The following is a 24,887-nucleotide window of genomic DNA, read 5'->3' as shown; positions in this document are numbered from 1 at the left end:
AATTATAATTGGTAACTTAATTTCTGTAACGTGTACAAGTCTGATTCTCACTGTGGTACCCTATCACGAAGTGGCACTGTAAGTTTAGCGCTTGTCCTTCTCCGCTTTAAAGCGATAGCTTTATTTAGCTTCGGACACCTTGGATGGTTGGCCGATCTTGCGCATCAAAGTGTGGTATATATCCACTGACTCAAGTTGTCTATAGCCTGGGCCTCTATATGTATGAGCTGGCTGCTTACTGCCGAGGACCCCTGCATCTCACGATAACTCTTGCGCGCGCGCACAAAGCTTTTGGCACAATTCGACGTATATATAGAGTCGCGTTCAGTATGAGCTGTAACACGGTACTTATGATCGAATAGGCCCCAAGGCTGCGTGGTGGCGCCGAAATACGAAAAGTTGGTTTAATAAATACGCGTAATTGGAACGGTGTTCAGTTCTCCAATTTTTCGTATGTCGGCGCCGACGTTCACTCTTGGGGCCTCTTCGACCGCGGGCGCCGCGTTGCAGCAACGTGATCAAATGTGCGTGCCTAGCAAACCCGCACGCACACACTCGTGCACAGAATTGCGTGCACGATCACGCACGCACGCTCACACACATTGACGCCAGCTGCCATGCAAGCTCGGCCAAACATCACAAGAACTCTAGCTCGGTAGAGCGCACAATACATGCACGTACAGCGCACGAACACTAACGCACGTGGACGCGCTGCGTACGCACGCACTCACGCACACACACGCGCGCGCTCATGGTTGCAGTCACGCACACGTACGTACGTTCTCACAGCGCTGACGCACGCACACGCGTTCACGCACGCTCAGGCTTGCAACCACGCAAACGTACGTTCTCGCAGCGCGAAAGCACACGCACGCACGCGTGTGCACTCATGCTTGCAGTTACGCGTACGTGGGTTCTCGCAGCGCAGACGCACCCACACACGCGCACACGCACGCACTCGTCCATGCACGTGCACGTTCATGCTTGTAGTCACGCAAACGCACGTTCTCGCAGTGCGCGCGCGCGCGCCCTCACACACACACACACACACACACACACACACACACACACACACACACACACACACACACACACACACACACACACACACACACACACACACACACACACACACACCCGCGCACACACACACACACACACACACACACACACACACACACACACACACGCACACACGCACACACACACACACACACACACGCACACACGCACACACGCACACACGCACGCACGCACGCACGATATATATAACCCACCTCAGCTTTATAAGCGACTCTGTTTTACGTTGTTTCTATCACTTGCCATGATTACGAACGGTGGCACCAAGGCTCTGCTTTGAGAGCCTGTTCATCGTCGTAGTCTGCCCGTTTATTATACTATACAAACGAAGACCTGTCGCAGCCCCTTGTCCTGTGCCGCCCGATTCCACCTCCGCAAATGACCTTATATCGCGACGCCATCTACTCTGTCGACACATTATGTTACCTTTTATGTGCTCTATACATTACATGACCTCCCCCAACTCAACTTCTTCCTCTAAATATCAGCTGCACCCGTTTGCTGTATAGTCCAATCTTCCATCTTCCGGTTCATTGTTACGACCGGCGGATGCCGGCATCATTGTAGTATTCACAACAACAGCATTAAACTGAAGCTACTAGCCAGCGTGACCACTCAAATGCTGGCAAGTGGCATTCCGGCAGGATGACGACTATATATATATATATATAAGGACTTTCCCGCCCCGTCATTGCAGAAATGTCGTGTACCGGTGCCTGCAGGTTTATCAACAACTGGTGGATTGGCGGATTTTGTCATGAGATCACGACAGCTATACGGTTCCCAAGACTCCTATGAGAGATCCCTCAAGAAGGCGTACAACGTACCACTGCAAGCAGGCCAAGCCGATTGCCACGGAGAGCCAGCTAATTGCCGTAACTAATTTGTGCTTCATGCCAGCCCATTCAACGAGCCGAGCTGTATACCAATTAGGAGAGGTGCCGCTCTTTCTAGCGAATCTGATGTGCCGTTGACCTCTTCATCGTATCACTGGGACAATGAGGATTCTGTTCCCGATGTGTCCCTTTCTAAATGGTGCTCCGAGATGTAGGGTGCTCCAATAATGATGTTGATGGACAACTGATGCGTGGACTACAGGACTCGATAACTGAATGCACGCCCGCTGCCCGGCTGCCCGGGCTGTCAGCGTGTAATGTGATCTCATGATGTCGTGGTCACGCGCAAAACCAGGGTCAAAACAAGTGCAGAATTGATCGAAACCGGTTCAAAATAAAATAACATGATTCATAATAATTTAAAAGATAGGAATACTCATGAATAATCAAATTAATTATAGAAATTCGTTGAAATCGCTTCTATCATCAGCAAAGGCTGTGGCTACACGTGCGCGTTGGTTCGGCTCCGTGTGCGTGGCGGCTTCCCACCAGTTGTGCCTTAGCACAGGTGTCAAAACGGATGATAGATTGCAAAATACAAGATAAACACATGACAAAACAAGATAAACACAAGAAAGACACAAGGGAAACACCGGCGAATCACTGCTTCGCACTTCCCCAGCTTTCAGGTTGAGTGGAACTGCATCACCGCCGAGTTTACCAAGGCCACTGTCCCGGACCGGTACCCAATTTTCTTCTTACTCGGCTCTATTCTTGGCGCTAGCGGAGAGCGCCACCTGGCATCAGAGCTGAGGCGATCACTATGCAATGTAAATAAACCTTTTTCTACCCCTTTAACCTCTGATCTCCAATTTTCCTCACCCACAAGCCACTCTCGTCCAGAAGATACGGATGACGGCGTGGGCCCGCTTAGCTTCCGTTTGATGTCCCTGTACCGCTTTGACCAGCTACTCCATTTTCGAGACGCACCTAGCGATCCTCTGTGTGACGCCCGACTCCCGACCACGATCCCCAATAGCAACACCCATAGAATTACGCCTGTCATTTTCAGTTCCATCGCTCGCTCCGCAGTATAGTTTCTTCTCAATTTTCTTTGTTATCATATAATCATTAACGAAACTATCTGTCATTTTCTGCCGGCTTCCAATGTTCGATCGTGCTCTTTGACCTGCTTGCGTCTGCCTCAGTGCTCGTGACTGTGGCACTGACGCGGGCGAGACAGTCACCGGAAGTGCGCCACTCAGCAAAAACGCGCGCGCGAGAGAGAAAAGCGGGGACACTGACGTATGCGCCATGTTATAGTGAACTAGTTCTGTATATCTAGTTCACTATAGTCACGTGATCCTCCGGCTCCGGTAAGGGAGAACGCAGGGAAGGAATTTCACTTGCGGAGGCTAGATGGCGGAAACTGGAGAGAGTGGCTATGTTGGCTGTGAAACTTGGCTCCTGAAATCATAGGTATGCGGCACTTCAAATATTTCTATCGCTGCTATTAATGAATCAATCTGAAAAATGTTTGCGGCAGAACACTCCTTAGGAGGGCACGTAAGAACTTCCCTGCAGCGTATAACCAAAATTTGCTATGTGGCCTGGTGAGAGGCCTTTCAAGCCAAAAGAACCTGCACTGATCTTCATTGCTGCCGTTAATGTTTCAGCAATGTTACGCGTATTGAAGTATTTCTACAGAGTAACTACGGAATTCTAGCACAATAACTAGTCTTGTGGCTCATCAGTTATGGATACACATCGTATAGTAATTGACAAACCGAACTTTTTTAACACCCCGTATTCAGAAATCCACTTTAACTTAAGAGCATCTATGAATACGGGTGTAAGTATATATGTAATCTGCAAATCGTGGTACTGTTTCAGGTCTAAAAGATAATGGACATTTTTAGCAGAGCGTTGCTTACGCTCCCGTTGCTTACGTGCAGGTGGCTGCATAACTGTGTTGATTTCACTTGTTTAGCAAGCGCGTCTCCCAGGGACGCCAGCGACGCACTACCTGTTTGAGTGCAAAACCTGGTAAAACGGCAAAGAAACCAAGTAGGCGTACCTTCACGCACCACTCAATCGGATAGCGTGGACGCGGGAAGACGTCGGAATTATGGCGCCAGTCCTAGAACTCGTTCTCGAAGCGACAAAATTCCCAGAAGTAGAATGTTATGTGGCGCCATGAACAGACACTGGTTTGCGGTAAACCTGTCAGTGGGCTGCAGGGGAAAGCTGTTCTCTAGCTAAACGTCAACCACGCGCCTTGACCGTAGGATGAAAACAAAAATTCAGAGCCCTTCCCCTGCCGAGAAAATGGGGGTAGGCGAAGCTTGTGGAAAGACGACACTGTCGCAGGCGTTCCGCTTCGTTTGCCCTAAACTCGGGGTCGGCGGCTCTTCGCTGACGTTTGGCCTCAACATCGAACTCCCCCAACTCGGGGTCCGCGGCTCTTCGCTGACGTTTCGGTTGGGCCTCAGAAACCCTCACGCTAGAATCGGATGACAAGCTTCGCTTACCCCCATTTTCTCTACAGGGGGAGGGCTGGTGATTTTGTCTCTTTGGGTCCCACGTGTGACAAGGGTAGTGCAAGGAGGCATGGTCCCCGAGCCCACAGGGGTATGTGCCATTGAGCTTGGACCCTTTCTGCACAATCACCAGGATCGTCCCCCATGACAGGGGTATGTGCCATTGAGCATGGACCCTTTCTACACTATCACCAGGATCGACCCACTTATTTTCAACGTGACACCACCAGCCACCACCGCCGACAGTTGTGAGCCTATAAAGCTTCGCTGAAAACATTCCTTCGAGCGCTTCAGATCCGAGTCAAAACCGACCGTTTCTCACGCGGCTCTAAGAAACCACATGCCTGCCCGGCGCGATGGCGCACACATAAAATGTAATGGTGGCAGCGCATCCTGCCGGCATCGCCCGATTCAAACTGCCCGTGTCGGGACCCGAACCACGCACATTCCAATGCTACACGCCAGAGCACCGGTACAGAAGTCCCACGCGGGACGGGTGTTCGACACCAGCAAGGGGAAGCCGCCCGTTGAACTAAACGGCGCAACCCTCAAGTTGCGAATCTGTTCACAGCTGTGCGCGCACCGCACGCGAGATGATGTCATCGCAGAAGGTTCGAAGCCCCTCGTCACTGTCAAGCGCGATCGATAATGTGGAGCCAGTGGCTTTCTCCGCTCCCGGAGCTCCGTCGTAGTTAGGAGCGCCAGTTACGTGTTTATTGTACTGGCGCGCGGAAGATCCCGTTCTGTGTGCGGGCAACGAGCTCGTCGAAACGAAAGACCGGATGGCCCGTGCCGCGCATTTCAGTTTGTTTTACTGCCATTCGGAGCGGTGGGCTTGCAGGTCACTTGTGTCGTTGTCAGTAGTGTACTTTCCTATTTTCTTCCTATCTTCCATTTTTGTGTTTCTGTCTCCTCCTTTCTGAAGAGTAGGCAGGCGTAGTTCCCTTTCCGGTGGCAGTTGCCAACTCGCTTTCCATTTTCTCTCAAGTGTATACAGGACAGGGTGTCCCAACTATCATGCACCAAGATTGAAAAAAAAAGAGCCATTGCGTTACTCGAAGAAAACCTAGTGTATATTGTTTACAGTACAGTGGAGTAGTCGTTAGTGATTTTTCGTTGTTGGGATTTAATTAGGTAATTGTAATTAATTATCTAACGCGTGAAGTACTGTCCTAATTATCAAAGTGTCAATAAGGAAATTGTAGAGCAATATAAAAAACTCTCGATACAGCTTTGTGTTGCTCAGTACGTGCTACATAAAAGTGTTTTCCCGAGCGTGAAAGAAGCCCGCGAATACACGCAAAGTGCCTCGAGCGGCCAGTCGCGCGGCAATTTTGCGTGTATTCGCGTGCTTCTTAATTTGACGCTCGAAAAAAACACTTTTATATACCACGTACTGAGCAACAGAAAGCTGTATCGGGAGTTCTCTGCAACTGTAAGCTATAGAGTTACCGTTTATGCATGCTAACAGCTAACTTTGGTAGCGTGTATACAGCAACTCTATACTGTAAGCGATTTACGGTTGCGAACAGCGACGAAGGTGCCTCTCCAACGAGTCGCCAGTGGTTCCGGCGGCCGATGGAGGGCGACTTCGAGCGCCTCAAGCCTGACGCGCACGACGACCCCGCGCTGAACCGAGTGGCGGTGGCCGCCGACCATGCGCTCACGTTGGCCAACGTGAGCGAGGCGGACGTCGGTTTCTACGTGTGCCACGACAACGAGGAACCGCCCACGCGTTACAGGATGGAGTACCTACTCGACGGTGCGACTGTTTCTTATCGTTTCACGGAATGTATAAATAGAAACACGTCATCTGTTTGGACTAATATAATAGTCTTTTAGCGCTCTATGTTCACCTTTGTTCGGAATAAATAGGTAGATTACGGCTATAGAGGGGGGAAGGTAGCGTACCAGAGAACGAGCACAGAGAGAGACCAGGCTCGGACAAGCGCAAGGCTATTTGGAATGACAGTATTGTTCTGACGATGAGCAACAGGAGAACAAGGTGAAAGCAGGTGCCAACGTTTCGAATAGAAAAATGTCACAGTTTCGCCCTAAGGGCGAAGCAATGAATGCGATAGCAACACAGCAATGTCATACGAAGTAAGGTGAGCGGCTTTGGTAGCAATATGAATTGTAGTAAACATGAGCTGATTAAGTAAGCAGGTGTGCTGCGGCGTAAGTAGACCGACCTGAAGAGAGACTCGATGACCACGAGGAGGCGCGTGTGAAACGGTGGTGTTGATGAGAAGCGCTTCCCGTGGGCAGCGCGTGCGAAGGGACACACCTGTAGCGCTGCACTGCCGATCCGGGCAGCATTGCATGTGTATAGCGTGCGTTGGAAAATGTGGCCCGACTATTACTAACTGAATGAACAAGCGTGGTGTGAGCGCGCACAAACAAACATGAATAGATCACACTGAATGACTGCAGACAACGACCGTCAAAACTCTGGCAGCAAGCGCGTACGCCGCAGCGGCGAAGGTACGTGCGGTCTATCGCTTCAACGGAAACTGAGCGGCGAATGCACGGCGCATAAAGGTCAGAGCCGTGCGGAGATAAGAGACGGTGCGAGCGAGCGACGAGCGCGGTTGTTGGCAGAGGGGAAGTGCGCCCCCCCCCCCCCCCCGCTCCCTCCGGCGCTGGCTTCCCGCTTCCTTGCTTGCGCGTGGGAGATTGATTGCGTTCGCTCTCCGTGACAGCGCGCGTCCCCGCACGCTTCCACCCGGGCATACGGCACGCGGCGAAGATTTTATCTATAGGGAACCTCACGGCGACGGCGACGCCGACGGCAGAAATCCGGTTGAAGTGTCCATATAATTGCTATCGCAATAAAAAGACAAGTCCACTTGTCGAAACGTTGGCTCCTGCTCTCACCTTGTTCTCGTGTTGCTCATCGTCTTGGATTTCCATCTTCCGCGTTCGCCGTGTTTTCTCTCAATATTGCTCTGAGCGTTTCTATGGTAGTTCGACGATTTGCTAATTCTTTTTAGCATGCCTGTTTTAAACCTTGACGAACCATTAAGCTGACTTTATTTAAGCCGCTTTTCTGTAAGAATGGAAGGGCACGTTCTCTACACAGGAGCTGTCTTTCTATGACTCGCTCCAATTTTCAATATTTACGCCTGGTTTTAGACACCGAACATTCGTGTTGGCTTTTATGACCCTGCGTGCACATAGTCTGAGAGAGTCAAGAGAGGGACTGCAAATATTTGCCTGTCGCGCCCACAAGCAATGCAGGTAAGCTTTGCTCACCCACCAATGGTCAGATTGATGCGAGCTGGTTTTCCTGGCACGTACGTTCCTGGCGGCGATTGCTGAAGCGCTGCTACAGGACATAAACGTAATGAGCAGCCTGAACCACTCCGAAGGGTGGTCGAGCACAAAGTGTTGCTTCAGATGCATCGGATTTCCCCGCAATATCAAGACGATAGCGGACAGGTATACAACGTGTGTATGGGTTCTGTCTGACCCACGCATGTGAAATTGCACACGACTCGCCGCAGTAGCGCAATGGCTATGACGTTTTGCTGCTGAGCACGAGGTGGCAGGTTCGATGCCTGGCCATGCCCGTGGCCTTTCATGCAATGAGGGGCAAAATGCAGAAAACCCTCTTGTATACCGTGCTTTGGGTGCACATTAAAGAACCCCAGTGGGTCAAATTTAACCCTGAGCCCTTCCCTGAGGTATTCCTCGTAACCTCAGTGTTGCTTTGGGATGTTAAGCCCCACCCATGACTCCATCAATCGATGCGTCATAGGCATCCTTCATGAAATTCCGCTGTCGTGTGGGTGGTAGTTTTTCTAACGCAGCCTTTATGGACGTGTTAAATAAGGTGTTTGTTACCTCTTTCTTGGCCAATCCCGCTGTGTGCACAGTGAAACGAAAACGGCGACCCATTGTTATTCACGAGAATTTGCGTATGCGGTTACGGCCACGAAGTTTAGCGCCAGTCCACAGACTACGTGCGATGTGCTGAGGCGAGCTTCAAGACAAGGGAAACGGAACTATACGCCGGCATCATTGGCTATAGAACCAGCTCTGAGGCGTCCTTACTAAAATGCTCGACACAGTGACATGCGCCGCTCGTTTCAGTTAGGGAAAATGAATCGTCCTTAACACGGGCGCCATGTGACTGATGCCAAGGCCGAAACTCTTCTGATGTTTATTCTGTGCACGGGCGCAGTCCCAACGAGCAAGCATGTAGTACCTCTAACGCAGAGCTTTCAGTAGACGGCCTCTGTGGTTATTCTTCACGGTGTCTATGTCTATATTGACCCTTTTCGCAGCGCTCCCGTGGGCGCTGCCATGTTTGATCACGTGGTGACGCGCCCGTTGCTTGCCTCAGCCGCCTCCGTTGCCTCCGCGTTTACAATACAAGTGCGTGACGCCGGTGCGGCGCAGCAAACCTCCGTTTCGACGCATATCGTAGACGGTGACTGTGTGGACGACACAGTCACCGTCTGTTTCGGTTTTGTCCACAGCTTTAGAGGACATGTAAGTGCTTTCAGAGCGCGCGAGCACCGTATACGGTGCTTCTACTAAAAGCGGGACTAGAAATGTATTCCAAGCTGTCCAAACTTTCCGCTTATGGATTAAAGCGGGATCAGTGTGCTCTTCGTTATTTATTTGGCAAACATTTTGAACCAGCAGCTTGTCATATTTCTGACTCAGTAAAGTTCCTCGGTGCGGCCACTATCTGATTGTTTATTTTCAGCGTAATCGCTCGCGGGTGTGCTCTGCTGCGATAGATTTGTTCTTGCTACGCACAAAGCTTGGAATATAAATGTTCTGTACTTTGCGGTAGCTCGTAGCAAAGACGTATTATCTCTAGTCCCTCGCTTACTCTGTGTATCGTCACGAAACGTTCAGCTTCCAACATTCGTGTCTTGTCGGTGTAGTCGCCGTCACTCATGCTTCGGCACATTGCTTCAAGTGAGCGCCTATTCACTTATTATTGATACGTTGGCGATAGGGTGGACGTAGGTTTGCGTGCGAGTACAGGTGGATGTGTGTAGATAACGTGCGAGAAACTTACTATGCCAGTAAGTGGCACTACTTCCTTTTGTAACGAGCGGTACTCACTCTTAAGTGCCGACGTTCCGGAGTTGAAGTCCTTTCTTTGGAGGTTAGCTATACAGCTCAGGCGGATGAATAATCTTTTTTTATCCTTGAGGAAAGCCGCGCATCGCGAAGGGCGGCAACACAGGCAATTCTTATGTAGCAGCGGCGACACAGGTTGATTGCATTCCAAATATCCGAATCACTATTTTTTGCAGCGTACTACCGCACACGTATTCCCTTTATCGTTACACATTTTGCAGCATGAATAGGGCAGAGTGTATTAGCGAACACCCAGTTGCATTTGCGACAGCTTATCACACAGTATCAGGGCAGAAGCAGTAATAGTTTCATATTCGTGCGCATTCGCTGAGGCAACGTATGGCGCGCCGCCGAAAGCGCCATCTCGTTCCTCTAGAGCAAACTGCTCCGCGAAAAGGGTCAATACGTTAGCAGCAAATGGCGCTGTCCATTGCTTTGTGAGTGTGTAACGTATTGCAAGTGCGTTATGAGTGACGCGTCCACACGGCGGTTTGGCAGCTGAAAAACGTTAAAATGGTGCCAGGCGAGAAAGCAATGGTGACGGTATCTTGGAGTAACCGAGATGAAAATAGCGGCGACATACATAGGTAAGACGTGGATGAGAACTTGGGCGGTGACACAAGAAACAAGCGTTTCATGCCTTCATCAACGTCTACATGCGAGTTGGAAGCCACATTTCTCAACTACTGCACTATTCGTGGGGAATGCCGGTGCTCGGGCACACGGTCGTAAAGGGCGAACTTTTCAATCGTCCCCTGTAGTAGGAATGTGGATGGAATTGCGGATCGATGTCCAACGCCTGTGTATTTCTTTTTCTTCCTGCGGGCCAGTTTCTGCATCGTGTTCTGCTTTACGTAGTGCACTGAGCTCGCATGGTATAGAGAAATTGAATATCTGAGGGAGAAAAAAGAAGTTCAAAGGGAGGGGATAAGAAGTACTTATTTCTACCAACCTGCAAGGTCGTTACACTGTGTCGTAAGAGCGTATAGACCCTTCACTGTGAACGAGGCTCCCGTTCGGGGGCCGAAACATGAAGTTCTTAGTCATTCTTTTTTCTCAACTCTGGTCGGCGTCTGTCCTGTCTCGTCATGTTTCCCAAATTTCGCCTTCTCACCGCAGTGGCCGTGCCAAGACAGACTGAACCGCACACAGGTAAGCAGCGTCCAGTGTAATCACTTTCATATTCGAACACAACATCGTGTGCACGTGTCCCTTTCCTGGGGGCTAATACTATCCGTTTACACCTGCGGTTGCAAAGCGCGTATATACAATATCAAGCGCCCTATACTGAGTCGTGCGTATAGCCTTTGCTACATAGTTAAATATAAAGCGACGTTCGCGGGAGGTACGATAGTATAGTATAGCTGGAGACGCTATAAGGCCGGGAGGCTTTCTTCGATTATCCGTTTGAAGCAAACAATGAAAACACCCGTCACTTGCACATATATGCTGAGGTCGGCACGTCGGGGAGCGCTGTAACGATAATCATCCTGCACTCGCACTGGTTGCTTACGCTGTAGATAGTAGTAAGTCGGGGAGCACTGTGATTACAATTATAATTGTCAGCTTCGATCAGCAGTGGCATAAAACGTTTTTAGCATTAAAAAGATGTCTAGGCCCCGAAACTGCCAGGTAATTTTCGGCGGTCAGCGGCAAATACAGAAAGCACCAAGCCCAGAGGATCGCTGGCTTCAGCGAAACCTGCAAAGTATAATCAGATAGCAATGAACCAACTATTGCCAATGAGGAAAAAGTAAGCAATAACTGTACACGGAAGCCGAATCTATGACAAACAATTTACCCGGAACCATGTTCATCGAAGTTCGCTATTTCAACCATATCTATAGCTTCTTATTAAGGTCACCATTCTGGACATCATTACAAAAATGCATTAGCGTGCCTTGTTATGCGCGGCTTAGGGGCTCTGAAGGTTGCTTCATGCCAAGGCTGACGTGCGAACAACTTGCCTAGCCGAGGAAGTAATGGTGGATGCGCGAGCAAGGACGAGACGAGGAGTCAGAAAACATTATGCTTTATTACACGTGCGAGTAGCTGAAAGGAAATCCATGAGTTAAACGGCACGCTATAGTACGGTTAATGATGTCCTTAGTTCCCTAGGCAGGTAATGGCTCGTTGGTCGGAGCTACACGAGACAGTCCACCAAGATGCCGGATCGCCAGGTGTTTGTCCATGGTGCCGTATGCTCTCAGCGACGCGCATGGGCAGGAGCGCAAGCGAAGATAACACCATCTTCTCTTGTTGGTTCGGGCCGTGAGGTGCACCGTTCTGGGAGACAATTCGAACTAGAGAGGCCTCCGCGGACCCTTCGACGCATGCGCAATCTGAGACCGAGTCGTAACAGCGCTTGGGGAACGTCGTGGTTATGCTGACGTCTCCAGCTTGCGTAAGCGCGAGGCGTCACGTTCGTGTCGCGTGTTATAGCAGCAAAACACGCTTCAGACCTCACGCGGGCATGTGGTCGGTACGAGATGCCATTGTCAAGTGACTCGCCTTTCTGATCAGCCCTGTGCTTTCAGTCGCCTTTCCGTGGGTTTCTTGCTTCACTGCACTACTCAGAGTTCATGCAGAGAAGTCAGCTTTCGGTTACTCACTGATAGCTTAGGTGCGCCGTTTTGGCTACTCCTCTCAAAGAAAGCTAATCGGGAAATAAAGTACCGCATATTTGCGATACACAACTCCTTATGCCAAATAGACTACAACGAATAATAATGAACAACACTTTGCCGTGTGCAGCTTATGACGCTCATCTCGGTTCTATGGTGGCTTTATGTTCCGGTGAAGGTACGCGGTGAATGCTACAATTGCGGCCACTACACTCGTTGGTAATCGGGCGAGACAGTTAAGTTGACATGGTCGTGAGCAGAGCGGCTTAACATTTCTCACTTCTCCATTTCCAGGCGACGAGCAGCAACACAAGAAGTACCTGGAAGAGTTGCAAGAAGCCTACGGTATGATGGTTGCAGTTTATCCGGCCGCTTATCACTGCGTAGCTCACGGGCAATTGCGCAGGTTCAAGGGAAGAGGCAGTGAACATCTCTCTATAGAAGGCACACACTCACACACACAGTTAGACATACGCCTATTTGGCTGCTTGAATACTCTGCGCGCACCTACCGACGTCCTCCTCCAAAAACTACAACTGTTTGGCATAAATGCCATCCACGTAGCTTATTCTTTTTTTTTTTTTCTGCTTGATATTCTATAAAGCTTCGTAGTACGTACGCCTGATTACTTTATCACGTATATTCTTGCCCCCTGTTGACCTTAAACGATTGCGTTTGCACCCGTTATTCCGTTTTGCGATTTGGTAAGAGACGAATACACGTCATGTGTTTTATCCATGATGAACTTTAGTTGTTGCTTGGATGTCTTTCACACTGCCACAGAGAGGTTTCTTAGCATTTGTCTAGCTGCCTGAGGCAGATTTAAGCCTGGGACTCCATCGAGAATGTTTCTGGCCGAATCAAAACTGAATTGAATCGGACAGGTGAACACAGTCAAATGCTAACTTCAGCTTTAAGAGGGGATGGATACCAAACCTAGGTGTTCGGCTAGTATACTGCCTCTAACTTCGTTAATTTTGAGACAAACTCAATGAAATTCTCCAGGCTGTTTGAAATTTGCATTTACTGAACATGTTTTAAATTTGGTGCGAAAATACTGAACCTTTCGTAAAATATGATTTTTTTTTATTTCTTGAAGGAACATTATACTGAAAAATTCTTCATAGGTACAATGATCAAAACTTATGTAGTTGTTGGACGTGTAGTGGGTGTTCTTCTAAAGCAAAATAATAACTGTATGTTTGACCACTGTTTAGTAAAAAAAAAATTTTTCTAGTCTGAGGAGTTAAATTTTATGGCTTTTTCTTAAACAAAAGCTTTAAAAAAAACGAAATTCCGGTGGCAACACATTTTATTTGGTTCAGTAGGGGCCCAGGCTATTCAGAAACAATTAACAAAAATTACCATTTGAAAACTGCAGCGGTTGCAGAGAAAATGTTCCTTTTCTGAGCAGAACGCCGGGTAAGAACGCGGACGCAAACAAAAGTTCGCGTGCGAACTCCCACGACTATCATGCCCCTTTTGGCCCCGTACTGAACTACTAAAAGCATTAGTTTAGCTAGATACACTATATTTCTAAATGATTATATATGTAAATACATTTAGGCGTCCTTTAATAATAAAGCAAAAGCCGCAGCACATAACACAAACTTGCGCGGCGAGTAGGCGGAGTCAAGGAGGTAGGCGCGTTTGGCGCCGTTTTTAAATACCTGCCGTTGCGCATCTGAGGGTTCCACTTGGTGGAAACATTTGCCAAGAATGCTGGTGGTAAAATAAAAAAAAATTGTGGTGATAAAACTATAAAAAAATTCTATTTTTAGTCGATTTCGGGGGTTCCTATCTAAATACATGGGAAAGGACAAATCGTTTTTCTCGGTAATCACTGCGCCGAATTTGATGAGTTGTGTTGCATTCGAAAGCAAAAGTTGAAATTTAGTGACTGTTGGTAGCGAATTTTTGGTGCGGGTCGTCAATTTCTAACAATTGTTGAAAATCGCAAATTTCCAGAAAACGAAACTATGAAGTTGACAGCTCTAACGCCGCAATGAAAAACGATATCAAAATTCTGTAAATTGCATATAACGGTACATCAAAAGCAAACAAAATTGATGCATTATACATGGGTTTGAAACAGAGAACTAATATGTGAGTAGGACTTTAGTAAAACCATTGTAAACAATGTAACAATTTCAAGTAAGATATAAATTGATATCTCACATTTGTCCGCTTTGTATGCTATAACGAATGGAGTTTACAGAACTGCGATACCTATTCTTGATGCAGAGCTACGAATTCGTGAACTTAGTGCTTCTATTTTCTCACTTACCAATTTTTGAAAATTGCTTTTAAAATCAGGCCTTGGATGAATATTCCGCTTCCAACAGTCACTTGAATTTGACTTTCTTTCTCAAATGCAACACATTTCATTAAACTCGGCCGAGTGGTTACCTCAGAAAGCGTTTCTGCGTTATACGTGTAATGTTATAATTTTCGGGAGGTTACAGATATCTGCGTATCATATAAGTAACTAATAGTCATATATACGCATACGCATGCATATGTACGACTAATTCTCAAGCTATATAGGTGGTCCATTGTGCTCGGAAGAAATTTAGCGGGTTTATTGATCGTACCGACAGTGAGCAAGGTACCCGAAACCTAGGCATTAACAACTAGCGATGCTAGCCAATTCAACTGCTTCTTCCCCGGTGGCGTGAGGATTTGTAAATCTAATGGGTGATCTCGGCGTGTCACTTTAATCAACACGAAGAACCGTGGGAAGTTCCTCGTCTGGCATGGTTATATTATTTTAAAGCTTACGTGGCTGCATGAAAGCTAACTGGCAACGTAGCTCATTGTCGCTGTTTGTGTGCCAGAGAAGCTCGACCTCGAGGGCCCTTTGCAACGGTACGGCGTGACCACGAGCTGGGATGACTGGGAGCCTTGCGACCGATGCGGCGAAGTGGGACTGCGCAAGCGCTACGGCCGTTGTCAGCTGCGCACCAGCATTAACGCCCTCTACGTGCCTCCGGGTGCCCAGGCGAGTTGAAAAAAGAGAGAGCGAAAACACTTCATTATTAGTTATTATTGCGATAGCAATTATATGGACACTTCAACCGGATTTCTGCCGTCAGCGTCGCCGTCGCCGTGAGGTTCCGTATAGATAAAATCTTCGCCGCGCGCCATATGCCCAAGCGGAAGCGTGCGGGGACGCGCGCTATCACGGAGAGCGAACGCACTCAATCTCCCACGCCCAAGCAAGGAAGCGGGAAGCCAGCGCCGGAGGGAGCGGGGGGGGGGGGGGGGGGGCGCACTTCTACTCTGCCAACAACCGCGCTCGTCGCTCGCCCGCACCGTCTCTTATCTCCACACGGCTCTGACCTTTCTATGTGCTGTGCATTCGCCGCTCAGTTTCCGTTGAAGCGATAGACCGCACGCACCTTCGCCCGCTGCGGCGTATGCGCTTGCTGCCAGCGTTTTGACAGTCGTTGTCTGCAGTCATTCAGTGTGATCTATTCATGTTTGTTTGTGCGCGCTTACACCACGCTTGTTCATTCAGTTAGTAATAGTCGGGCCACATTTTCCAACGCACGCTACACATGTAATGCTGCCCGGATCGGCAGTGCAGCGCTACAGGTGTGTCCCTTCGCACGCGGGCTGCCCACGGGAAGCGCTTCACATCAACACCACCGTTTCACACGCGCCTTCTCGTGGTCATCGAGTCTCTCTTCATGTCTGTCTACTTACGCCGCAGCACACCTGCTTACTTAATCAGCTCATGTTTACTACAATTCATATTGCTACCAAAGCCGCTCGCCTTACTTCGTATGACATTGCTGTGTTGCTATCGCATTCATAGCTTCGCCCTTAGGGCGAAACTGTGACATTTTTTTATTAATGGGTGTTGATAAGGGCACAAACTCTTCACCAAGCGTTTGTGTGATCAATTCATCAGTACGGGAGGGCTAACGCAATCGAAACCCTCAGTCCAGGACGTCCAGGGTTTCGCTGACGGCGTACTCCAGTGCAGCGCTGACTAGGTATACCGTTGTACATAGGCGCCGACTACGCGGGGGGGGGGGGGGGGGGGGGGGGCTCGAGCCCCCTCCGGAATTTTCCCGCGGGGCTGAGCCCCCCCCCCCCCCCCCCCGTCCCTAAAATGTCATTACCGGAGTTCTGTTACCCACATAATTTGCGGGTTCTCTTGCGTTGCCTCCACATTTTCACTCTTGTTGTGGCTAAAAGCTTACGGCACCATTGTTGGCGCGGACGTGCACGGCTTTTAATTTATACTTTCGCTTTAATCCTGACAATAGGAGGACAAGCGCATTAGAAGCACCAGCGGCGGCTACCTCATTAGTGTTTCCTCACTTTAACATTTTTTTTTTAATTTCCACTGAGAACACTACGCAAAGACACATGTAATATCTTTAAATATATACAAAGGATAATGTTTATTATGTTCTTTAAAGAGAAGGAGGAAGTCAACTAAATGGATAGCCTGTACCTAGAGAATGAATATGTTGATGTATGTTCACCTCACTTCAAATTACTTTGCGTGCTTTTTTGACCCTGAAAAAGAAGCCTGCAGACTTCAGTGACCCCTTCGGCAGAGTCTTCTATCAATTAGAGTGTGAAAAGCACGCGAGTGATATGTGTCTCAATATTGATTATCTTTCCAGTAGGCAATGCTAACGACTGGCGACAAAATAAAAGAAAGAAAGCTCTTCTAATTATTTACAACATTTACGCATTAGGGATGGAAACATCGCATATTGCATGCAGAGGCCATAAATACGGGGTGTTTCAGCAAACACTTTCAAAAATTTTTTTTAAAGGTTGCCTGTGGCAGATAGCACAATTCTAGTTCATAAGTTGATCTACTCGAAGAGGTGGACATTACTTGGACAAAAAATTGAAATACATAATCGACTAAATAAAAATATCACCAATTAGGTTTTTAACATAATAGCTTATGGCCCGTGTAGCAATTTACAAATTCTAGCCGTGGAATTCGCAAGGCGGATGCACCAGGAACTAATTCTCAGGATGGCACCAGTTTCGAGATATTATTTCCCGAACATTGCGGAGAAATGCATTGGCGTTCCAGTTACTTTTGCGCTTACCCGCGACGTGGTTGTTTAGTGGCTAAGGTGTTGGACTGCTAAGCATGAGGTCGCGGGATCAAACAAGGGCCACGGCGGCTGCATTTCGATGGGGCGAAATGCTAGAACACGTACCGTATACTTATAAATTTAGGTGCACGTTAAAGAACCTTAGGTGGTCTCAATTATTCCAGAGTCCTCCACTACGGCGTGCCTCATAATCAGATCGTGGTCTTGGCACGTAAAATCCCATCATTTGATATTTTCATACTTTTTTTTTTTGCTGTGATGCATAAAACGACGTTTTGTTGAGAAAGTGACTGACACGCCAATGTATTTCTCCGCAAAGTTAGAGAATTAATATCTCGACACTGGTGTCAGCCTGAGATTTAGTTCAAAGAGGATCCGCACTCCACGATTAGAATTTGTAAATTGCAACATGGGCCATAAGGTAATTAACTAAAAAACTTAATTGGTTAATTTTGTTAATTAGTCGATTATGCATTTCAATTTTTTGTTCATGTAATGCCCGCCTCTTCGAGTAGACGAGCTCATGAACTAGAATTGTACTATCTGCCACAGGCCACCTTTAAAATTTTTGGAAACTGTTCACTGAAACACCTTGTATATAGAATTCACTCAGTAACCGGAATGATGCCAAGCCGGATTCACTCAAAATCAGAATAAATAGAAATCTAGAAGTCATTCGCAGCAGCGCTTATACTCGGACTCAAAGTACGAAAAAAATAAAAAAGAGTGCAGTTTGGACCGGGAAGGCGAAGCAGTATTAGTGATAGCGAAGTAGAAGACAATTACACGAAGGAAGATTCTTACCGTGTAAATCCGTGTAAGGATCGCACCCGTCTAAGGGCCGCACCCATAACTTGACAGCCAATATTAAAAAAAAAAAGACATCCAACCGAGAAGCAATCGCGTTCCGTGCGCTGATTCTGATCGGGCTCAACAGCGAATTGTCGCGCGCGCAGCGTACTTTCGCGCGTCACTACTGGATGTCAAGAGGAAGCGATCGCGGACGTATAGGGCGGATTTCATACTCGTAGTTGGAAAAATGAGGTCAAAAGGCCCGGTCCCATGAAAAGCTCGTCAAAATCGCGACAGAAAAGTGTGGCCCTTACACGAGTCTATACGTTAGTTATAGTGGCCATATAAATTGTAGTAAACATTCACCTAAAATTAATAGTAAGCATATTGAACATAGTGGACATAGTAAGCACGGACCGTGTAAACCTGTAAATACCTCACTGGATGACCTCGAGCACTCGCTTTCACAACGCAAGCATTGTGAAGAACGCCGGCAGCGGAGGCGAACGGTTCGTACAGCCGCGCGATTCACCGCAACTCTGAAAGTTATATTCATCATCATTATCTGCCTATTTTTATGTCCACTACTGACGGCCTCTGTGAGTGATCTGCGATGACCTCTGTCTCTTAACTCTGCAACGCTAGGGGTGCAGAAAGACAGCCCGGCAAGGAAGACAGCACGCATGAAGTTAGGAGCCATCCCTGGTCGCCCTTTGTCATTGCGCCCACCTATGATTACCAACAATTACATATGGCACGCGGGCCCCATAAGCGTCAGCCGCGCACAGTCATTCACAGCTACGGCAGGGCTTGAGGAGAAGACGCGTTTTCTCCTTCCCATTCGCGTTTGATTACGTGACCTACAACTAACCCGAATATTGAGCGCGTGGGAAATAATGCCCATCAAGCCGCCATCCTCTTCGGCTCACTGTTACGTGCTTTTTCCCGCACCCACAGGGTGTGGGTCGCTTATGTATATGGCTTTTGAATTTAATGCGGAACATCACGGCGACGACAACCGCGACAATTTACCTGAAGTGTCGATATAATTTCTGTCGCCATAAAGCTAGAAATAGAAAATGGCTAGCAGAGAATATATATATATATATATATATATATATGGGTAGGTTTCGGAAAGCTGGTCGGGCCCCCCGGAAAAATGAAAACTTTCCGCCTATGCCGTTGTAGACCGGTTGGTTGTGTCAGCTACTCGGCAGTGGGGTTGGGGGCGAGTTCAGTGAGAAGGGAGTTGGTGTGGGATAGCGGCCCCAGAAACATGCGGGATGTTTGGGTGGTCCCAACAATGTCGGAGGGCGGGCAGTCCTCTGTGTGAAAGACACTATGGAGGTACATGCGCGAGGGGGTGAGTACTGAGTTAGCTTGTGCCTGGCGAATGAGGGCGAGGGCACTGTTGAGACGAGTTGATACACGTACGTACCGCGCTCGGCACTTGTAGAGTCACATCTCTCTCTTAGAGAGGTCTACTATGTACGAAATCTTGAGAAGGAGCTTGAATCATCTCGTTGTGGTGGTAAGAGGGACGTGAGGGGGAGGAAAGGAATGGTGTAATGATGGTGAAGACGACGACGATATTGATGCTGATGTAGGAATTGAAAGAGGGGGGAACTTGTGCAATCGAAGAAAGAAACCTCTCCTTTAAAAAGTTTAGGCTACACACTTCTAACCAATTCACAGCTAGAGAGAACGTCGAGGTCACCGGCCCAGTTTCGCACAAAGTTTCGCTGTCAGCGCAAAGTTTCGCAGCGCAAAGTTTCGCAGTCAGCTGCGCTCCGAAAAGAGCGCAGCTGACTGCCTTTTTTCGAAATACACAAAGCACACCGTATAGTGCCCAGTGATAACGCAGTCGTCGTGCTTTAAAACATTGACTGGAACTTGATGATGGCGTAGCTTTTTGCGTTGTCCAAAATTGAAAGGCATACGGCGCGAGAGCCTCTGAACGCAGACATAGTGCATACATGCGCATTTGCGTGTCAGGGTGAGAATATTCACTGTCATAACTATACGTTACACCGCGAGAAGTACATTTAATATATTATTTTTCGGTGTTATGAAGACAGTTAATCTTTCTGAGCAACAAGGCAACCTCTAGTATGTAATGCGTCTGATATCTGATTCACTACAATATGTACTTGCTAAAGCTAACATCTCCTTGAGTGAAACGGCAAAGCGACACCCAACAATACCGTCTGCATTATCCTGCGTTGTCGTTTTGTAGAAATCTTAATACAAGCTGGCTCTCGCTTCGTGAAATAATGTCACGATTTTAATTGCTGAGCTCTGTATATAAATCGGTGCAACCCCACATCACGTACAAACTTCATATGGGTTGAGCAATGACAGTCCGTTGAACTCATATGCATTGAAGTCAGCAGTTCGATCATGTCGGGGACCAGCAGATCTATGTAAGGCGTTCCGAACATGTCCACAGAAACAAGTACACATGCGGATCCTGTGCCAGAATCCCACAGTTGTCATCAAAAGAATTCGTTCACGGGCTATATATAATTCGCACATCGATCCTCAAAACTGAGTTGGTGCAGAGCAAATAGACAAGACATAAAGGAACACAAAGGGTGCAGGTGCACCGATGCGGCTGCACACCGCACTTGTATAAGACTACCTTTCAAACTCGGACATGCAACAACGAAAACAGAAAGAGACGTAGCTGAAGCAACCCACATTAGGAAAGCTGGTGATCGCTGCGTCAGCGCTCCCGTAAATGTTAGTGATAAAGCGAGGCAGCTAGATTCTGAGTCACCAGCTCTGGTGTCTTTTCTTTTATAACATATCTGCTAGTATAAATGTTAGTTTGACGATTCCGAAATAAAATACTAGGAAGACAGCGCCCGTTTAAGTCGTTTACATCCTGGCTCTTTGCGCTGCACAAACTCAGTTTTCAAGAACAGGTGCCATCGCTATTTACACATACGATACTAACGATATGCTTTCGTGCGAAAGCTGTCATTGTATATAGGAGTGTCCGATCTTTCTGATAAAGTGAACTCTTTAAAGGTCTTATACATCAAGTATGGGCTGAGTTGTCACGTAATTTGCATATCCTCAGTCTGAAGCGAAAATCTTATGCTTGATTCGTTGTCCACAGGTTCCGCTGAACATCACCGTGCCGATGATGGGGCCAAGCTGTAGGTCTGCGCTGCTGCGCCGATACGCGATGTCGCGGGCGCTGTTCGCGTTTCCGGACTTCGTTCAAACCGAATATTGCCAGGAGCCATGCGGTGGGTCGAATTTCTTTGGACTTTATATATCCCTTTCGCCGTATTGCCGAGAGGCTGATAGCGTAAAAGGAAGCTCGACAAATGGTTAACGTTGTAACAGCTAAATATTTTGTGCCATTTAAAAGTCTTTACATGTTTTTTCAGAGGCTGGTGTGTTTAGCTATGGCAGTAGTGATATAGCTGCGCACACGGTTTCAGGAAAAATAGGCTTCCCTGTTGCAACTTTATACATATATAGGTTACCGCTATTAAAACGGCTTGCAGGAAATTCCATTTAAAGGGCAAGCGTCAAACGATGGAAAAGCTCACTTCCTCTGCACTTAAAGAAATCGGAAAAAATGAGAAAAGAGACACGCGAAAGAAAAAAAAAAGCATATAGGGAGTCATTAAGAAGACTGAATGGTAAACGGGGCGAGTTGGTACTAGTTCATGTTTTAAGGGTAACGCTATAACTGATATGGAACGAAAGAAAGACACATTATGACGGACAAAGCGCTGACTTTCACCTGACAGATTTTATTAGGTAAACGTTTATATGCCACAGGCTAACCACACGAGTCACTATAACAGGAAGGAAGAAAGCAAGAAAGAAAGAAGAAAGAAATGAACATGAACAAATATAATTGGTAAAGCATGTACTGCGATAGCCGCGAAACGAGGAAACAAAAACAAAACAAAAAACATTTTCGTCGTCATCGAAGATCTAAAATAGCTTATTCACAGTTCAAAAGGTTTATCGACGGCTGACTCACATATATAGACAGATTTTTTTTTCTTATATAGAAAGCTTACAAAGAAAGATCACTCTAAATGTGTGAGCCAGCCGTCGATGAACCTTTTGTACTGTGAATTAGCTACAACGTATTTTACATCATTGATGACAACAAAACAGTGCGGTTGTTTGTTTGTTTTTTCGCTTCGCCACGATCGCAGTGCACTCCATACTAATCATGTTTGTTCTTTTTCTTCTTCTTGCTCTTATGCTTCCTGTTATAGTGACCCGTGCGCTTAGCATGTGATATATACAAACGTTTACCTAATAAAATCTGTCAACTGAAAGTCAGCGCTTTGTCCGTCGTACTTTGTCTTTCTTTCGTTCCGTTCTAGGTATAGCGTCACCCTTAAAACATACCAAAGCAGAACACTTCTTCATTAAAAATAGTCAAATTGCACACGCAAATATACTTTTGTGAGAAAATGACTTTATCGCAAGCAGACTTGTCGCCTAGCCAGCACGTTTGTCTCAGAAGGGCTCGTAGCCATTAGTCTAAGTATGACCACGACGTTTAAGTGCGAATAGACCAGGAAAAAGAAAAATCTCGACGGCTCGTACCGTGCAGTTTTACCTGAAAACCTGAGAGAAATAACGAACTACAGATACATCACCTCAGTGCAACAGCGAACGTTTCGGAATAGCGGATATACTTTCACGACCAAGAGCATTGTCACAAACCAGTGCTCAGTCACTGACAAAACGATAGAGCAACCCTCGGTCTATCCATGGAAACTAGTTGTCTACGCCTATAAATTAGGCAAACGTTCGAGTTTCGAATTTCTGTAACCCCGAGCTATAAGCAAGGCAGACTTGCGCAGAAGCCATGGTTGTATTTCTCTTACCCCGTTATATTTTCCCTTTGGCATAGAAAAGTGTTATTACACACCTGTGCAGTGGACTACCGTTAATTCGATCCTTGCGGTGTCGCAAGACTTGGTCGAATTATCCGAAACTCGAATTAACCAACAGCGACAAAATGGACGAAATATGTATTTTTTTTATTTCTTAGTGTGTCATCGTTGATAGGCTACGTCAATACAGTATTACAATAACTCTACATGTCGTCGTATTACAATAACTCTACATGACAAAATCCTAAATAAAAAGAACGTCGCCGAGGGCACAAAGAATGTTGTCATCATCACTGCGGTACAAGTTCGTGCCGTCACTGACTTTGCCTAGCGAGACAGAAGTGCCGTCTGTTTAATTTCTTGTGCTTTAAAGCTGTTAGTAATCCCCGAGTGCGTGAGAGCGCGCCGGTTAGGGTCGAATGAACCGAAACGACATGCTGTCGTGTTCGAACTAAACGAGTTTCCTTCCAAATCAATGTATGGATCCTTGCCGGGACTTTCCACTGCGTTCGATTTAAGCCGAAAGTCGAATTAACCGGGTTGAAATCAGCGGGAGCCTACTGCATTTAGTTTTTTTTTAATGGTTTCAGACGAAGAATTCCAGGCGAAGCACACAATGTCACCGACCAACAAGTCTTTCTTCGGTCAGATGAGCATTGAGAAGGCCGAAGACGAGGAGACTGCCGAACTGGATGTCGCCGAGTTCAAGAGAGTTGAGCGGCCGGGAACGAACATCAAGCTCATCTGTCCTGGGTAGGCACAGTATATATACCGTTTCGTGCGCATTGCGTTCCGTGCAAAATAAGCACGAAACGTGCTTACCATTCGCGTACGTGTTCGCGTGCCCTTCAGAAAACCGTGCAAGCACTCGCGATGGCAGCAATATTGCGCATCTGTATGAAGGATATTGCTGGGTCTCCGTTGTCGGCGGTGCGAATTACTGTTTAGAAAAGTTGTTTTAAAAACAATACTGTTTAAACAACTTGTTGTTTCCTCTGCACAAGTGGCACATACCCAACGTGGGTGATCGGTCAGGAATTGGGCGGTTTGCACAAAATGATAAAGCAATTTCAGAAAATAAAAACTGTTTTATTAGGGAAAGACATGTTATTACATGGTACTCATAGTGAAACAGTCATCATATTGTATTGAATAAGAAATGTTATAAAAATAATAACAACAAATTTAGTTTTCTTTATAAAAGCAGGTGATGTCGAGACTTGAATAAAACCTTGCATCGCATTGCAAACATTCCCTTGAATTTACACCTCAGTGCGGACGCTCCAAAGGAAAGCGTGACGAAAACAGTCATGCCGAGGCCCAGTTTGTCCATAGGGACCTCGAGAAATCTTCGTGAGGGAAATCGTCGGCAAGCGAGCAGAAAGTGGTCAATTATTTCCGGTTCACTGCAATGTATATATATATATATATATATATATATATATATATATATATATATATATATACCAGAAAAAAGCGATTCTTGATCCGGGTAAATATTCACATTGAAGTAGACGCACGTATGAAGCGGTTTATTGATGTTTCGGCCGGGGTCCGGCCTTCATCAGAAACAATGATGAAGGCCGGACGCCGGCCGGAACGTCAATAAACCGCTTCATACGTGCGTCTACTTCACTGTATATATATATATATATATATATATATATATATAAAGGAGATACCGCCAAGCCACACCTGTGCAAGTAGACATGTAATGCTGGACGGCACTAGCGTTTAGCCTCGTTTATACAGTGGACTCTTTAACGGAAGGACCAGAGCGACAATCTCGTTAACGATGAGAAAAAGGTGAATACCTCTTATAGCCAGTGTTCTAGGGATATCAGGTATATATTGCAATGTCTCGTAGAGAGACAGAATGTCATCTGCGTAAACATAAGTGTCTGCGTCAGGATGGCAAGGAAGGTATAAGGCC

At 47.1% G+C, this 24,887-nt stretch overlaps 1 protein-coding gene across 1 annotated transcript in view; it reads left to right on the top strand.

Moving 5' to 3' along the window:
- The window catches only part of LOC119450325 (uncharacterized), a 38,872-nt gene that overhangs the window by 8,831 nt on the left and 5,154 nt on the right, over positions 1–24,887 (top strand). The window contains exons 3-8 of the mRNA XM_049666478.1: positions 5,989–6,218; positions 10,679–10,711; positions 12,478–12,528; positions 15,021–15,184; positions 21,157–21,328; positions 23,545–23,707. Of these exons, the coding sequence (XP_049522435.1) occupies positions 5,989–6,218; positions 10,679–10,711; positions 12,478–12,528; positions 15,021–15,184; positions 21,157–21,328; positions 23,545–23,707 (813 nt within the window). The remainder of the gene's footprint in view (positions 1–5,988; positions 6,219–10,678; positions 10,712–12,477; positions 12,529–15,020; positions 15,185–21,156; positions 21,329–23,544; positions 23,708–24,887) is intronic.

Source organism: Dermacentor silvarum, chromosome 4 (genome assembly GCF_013339745.2).
Source record: "Dermacentor silvarum isolate Dsil-2018 chromosome 4, BIME_Dsil_1.4, whole genome shotgun sequence".
NCBI lineage: Eukaryota > Metazoa > Arthropoda > Arachnida > Ixodida > Ixodidae > Dermacentor > Dermacentor silvarum.
The sequence above is the reverse complement of the archived record's forward strand: the minus strand, read 5'-3'. Positions and strand labels throughout refer to the sequence as shown.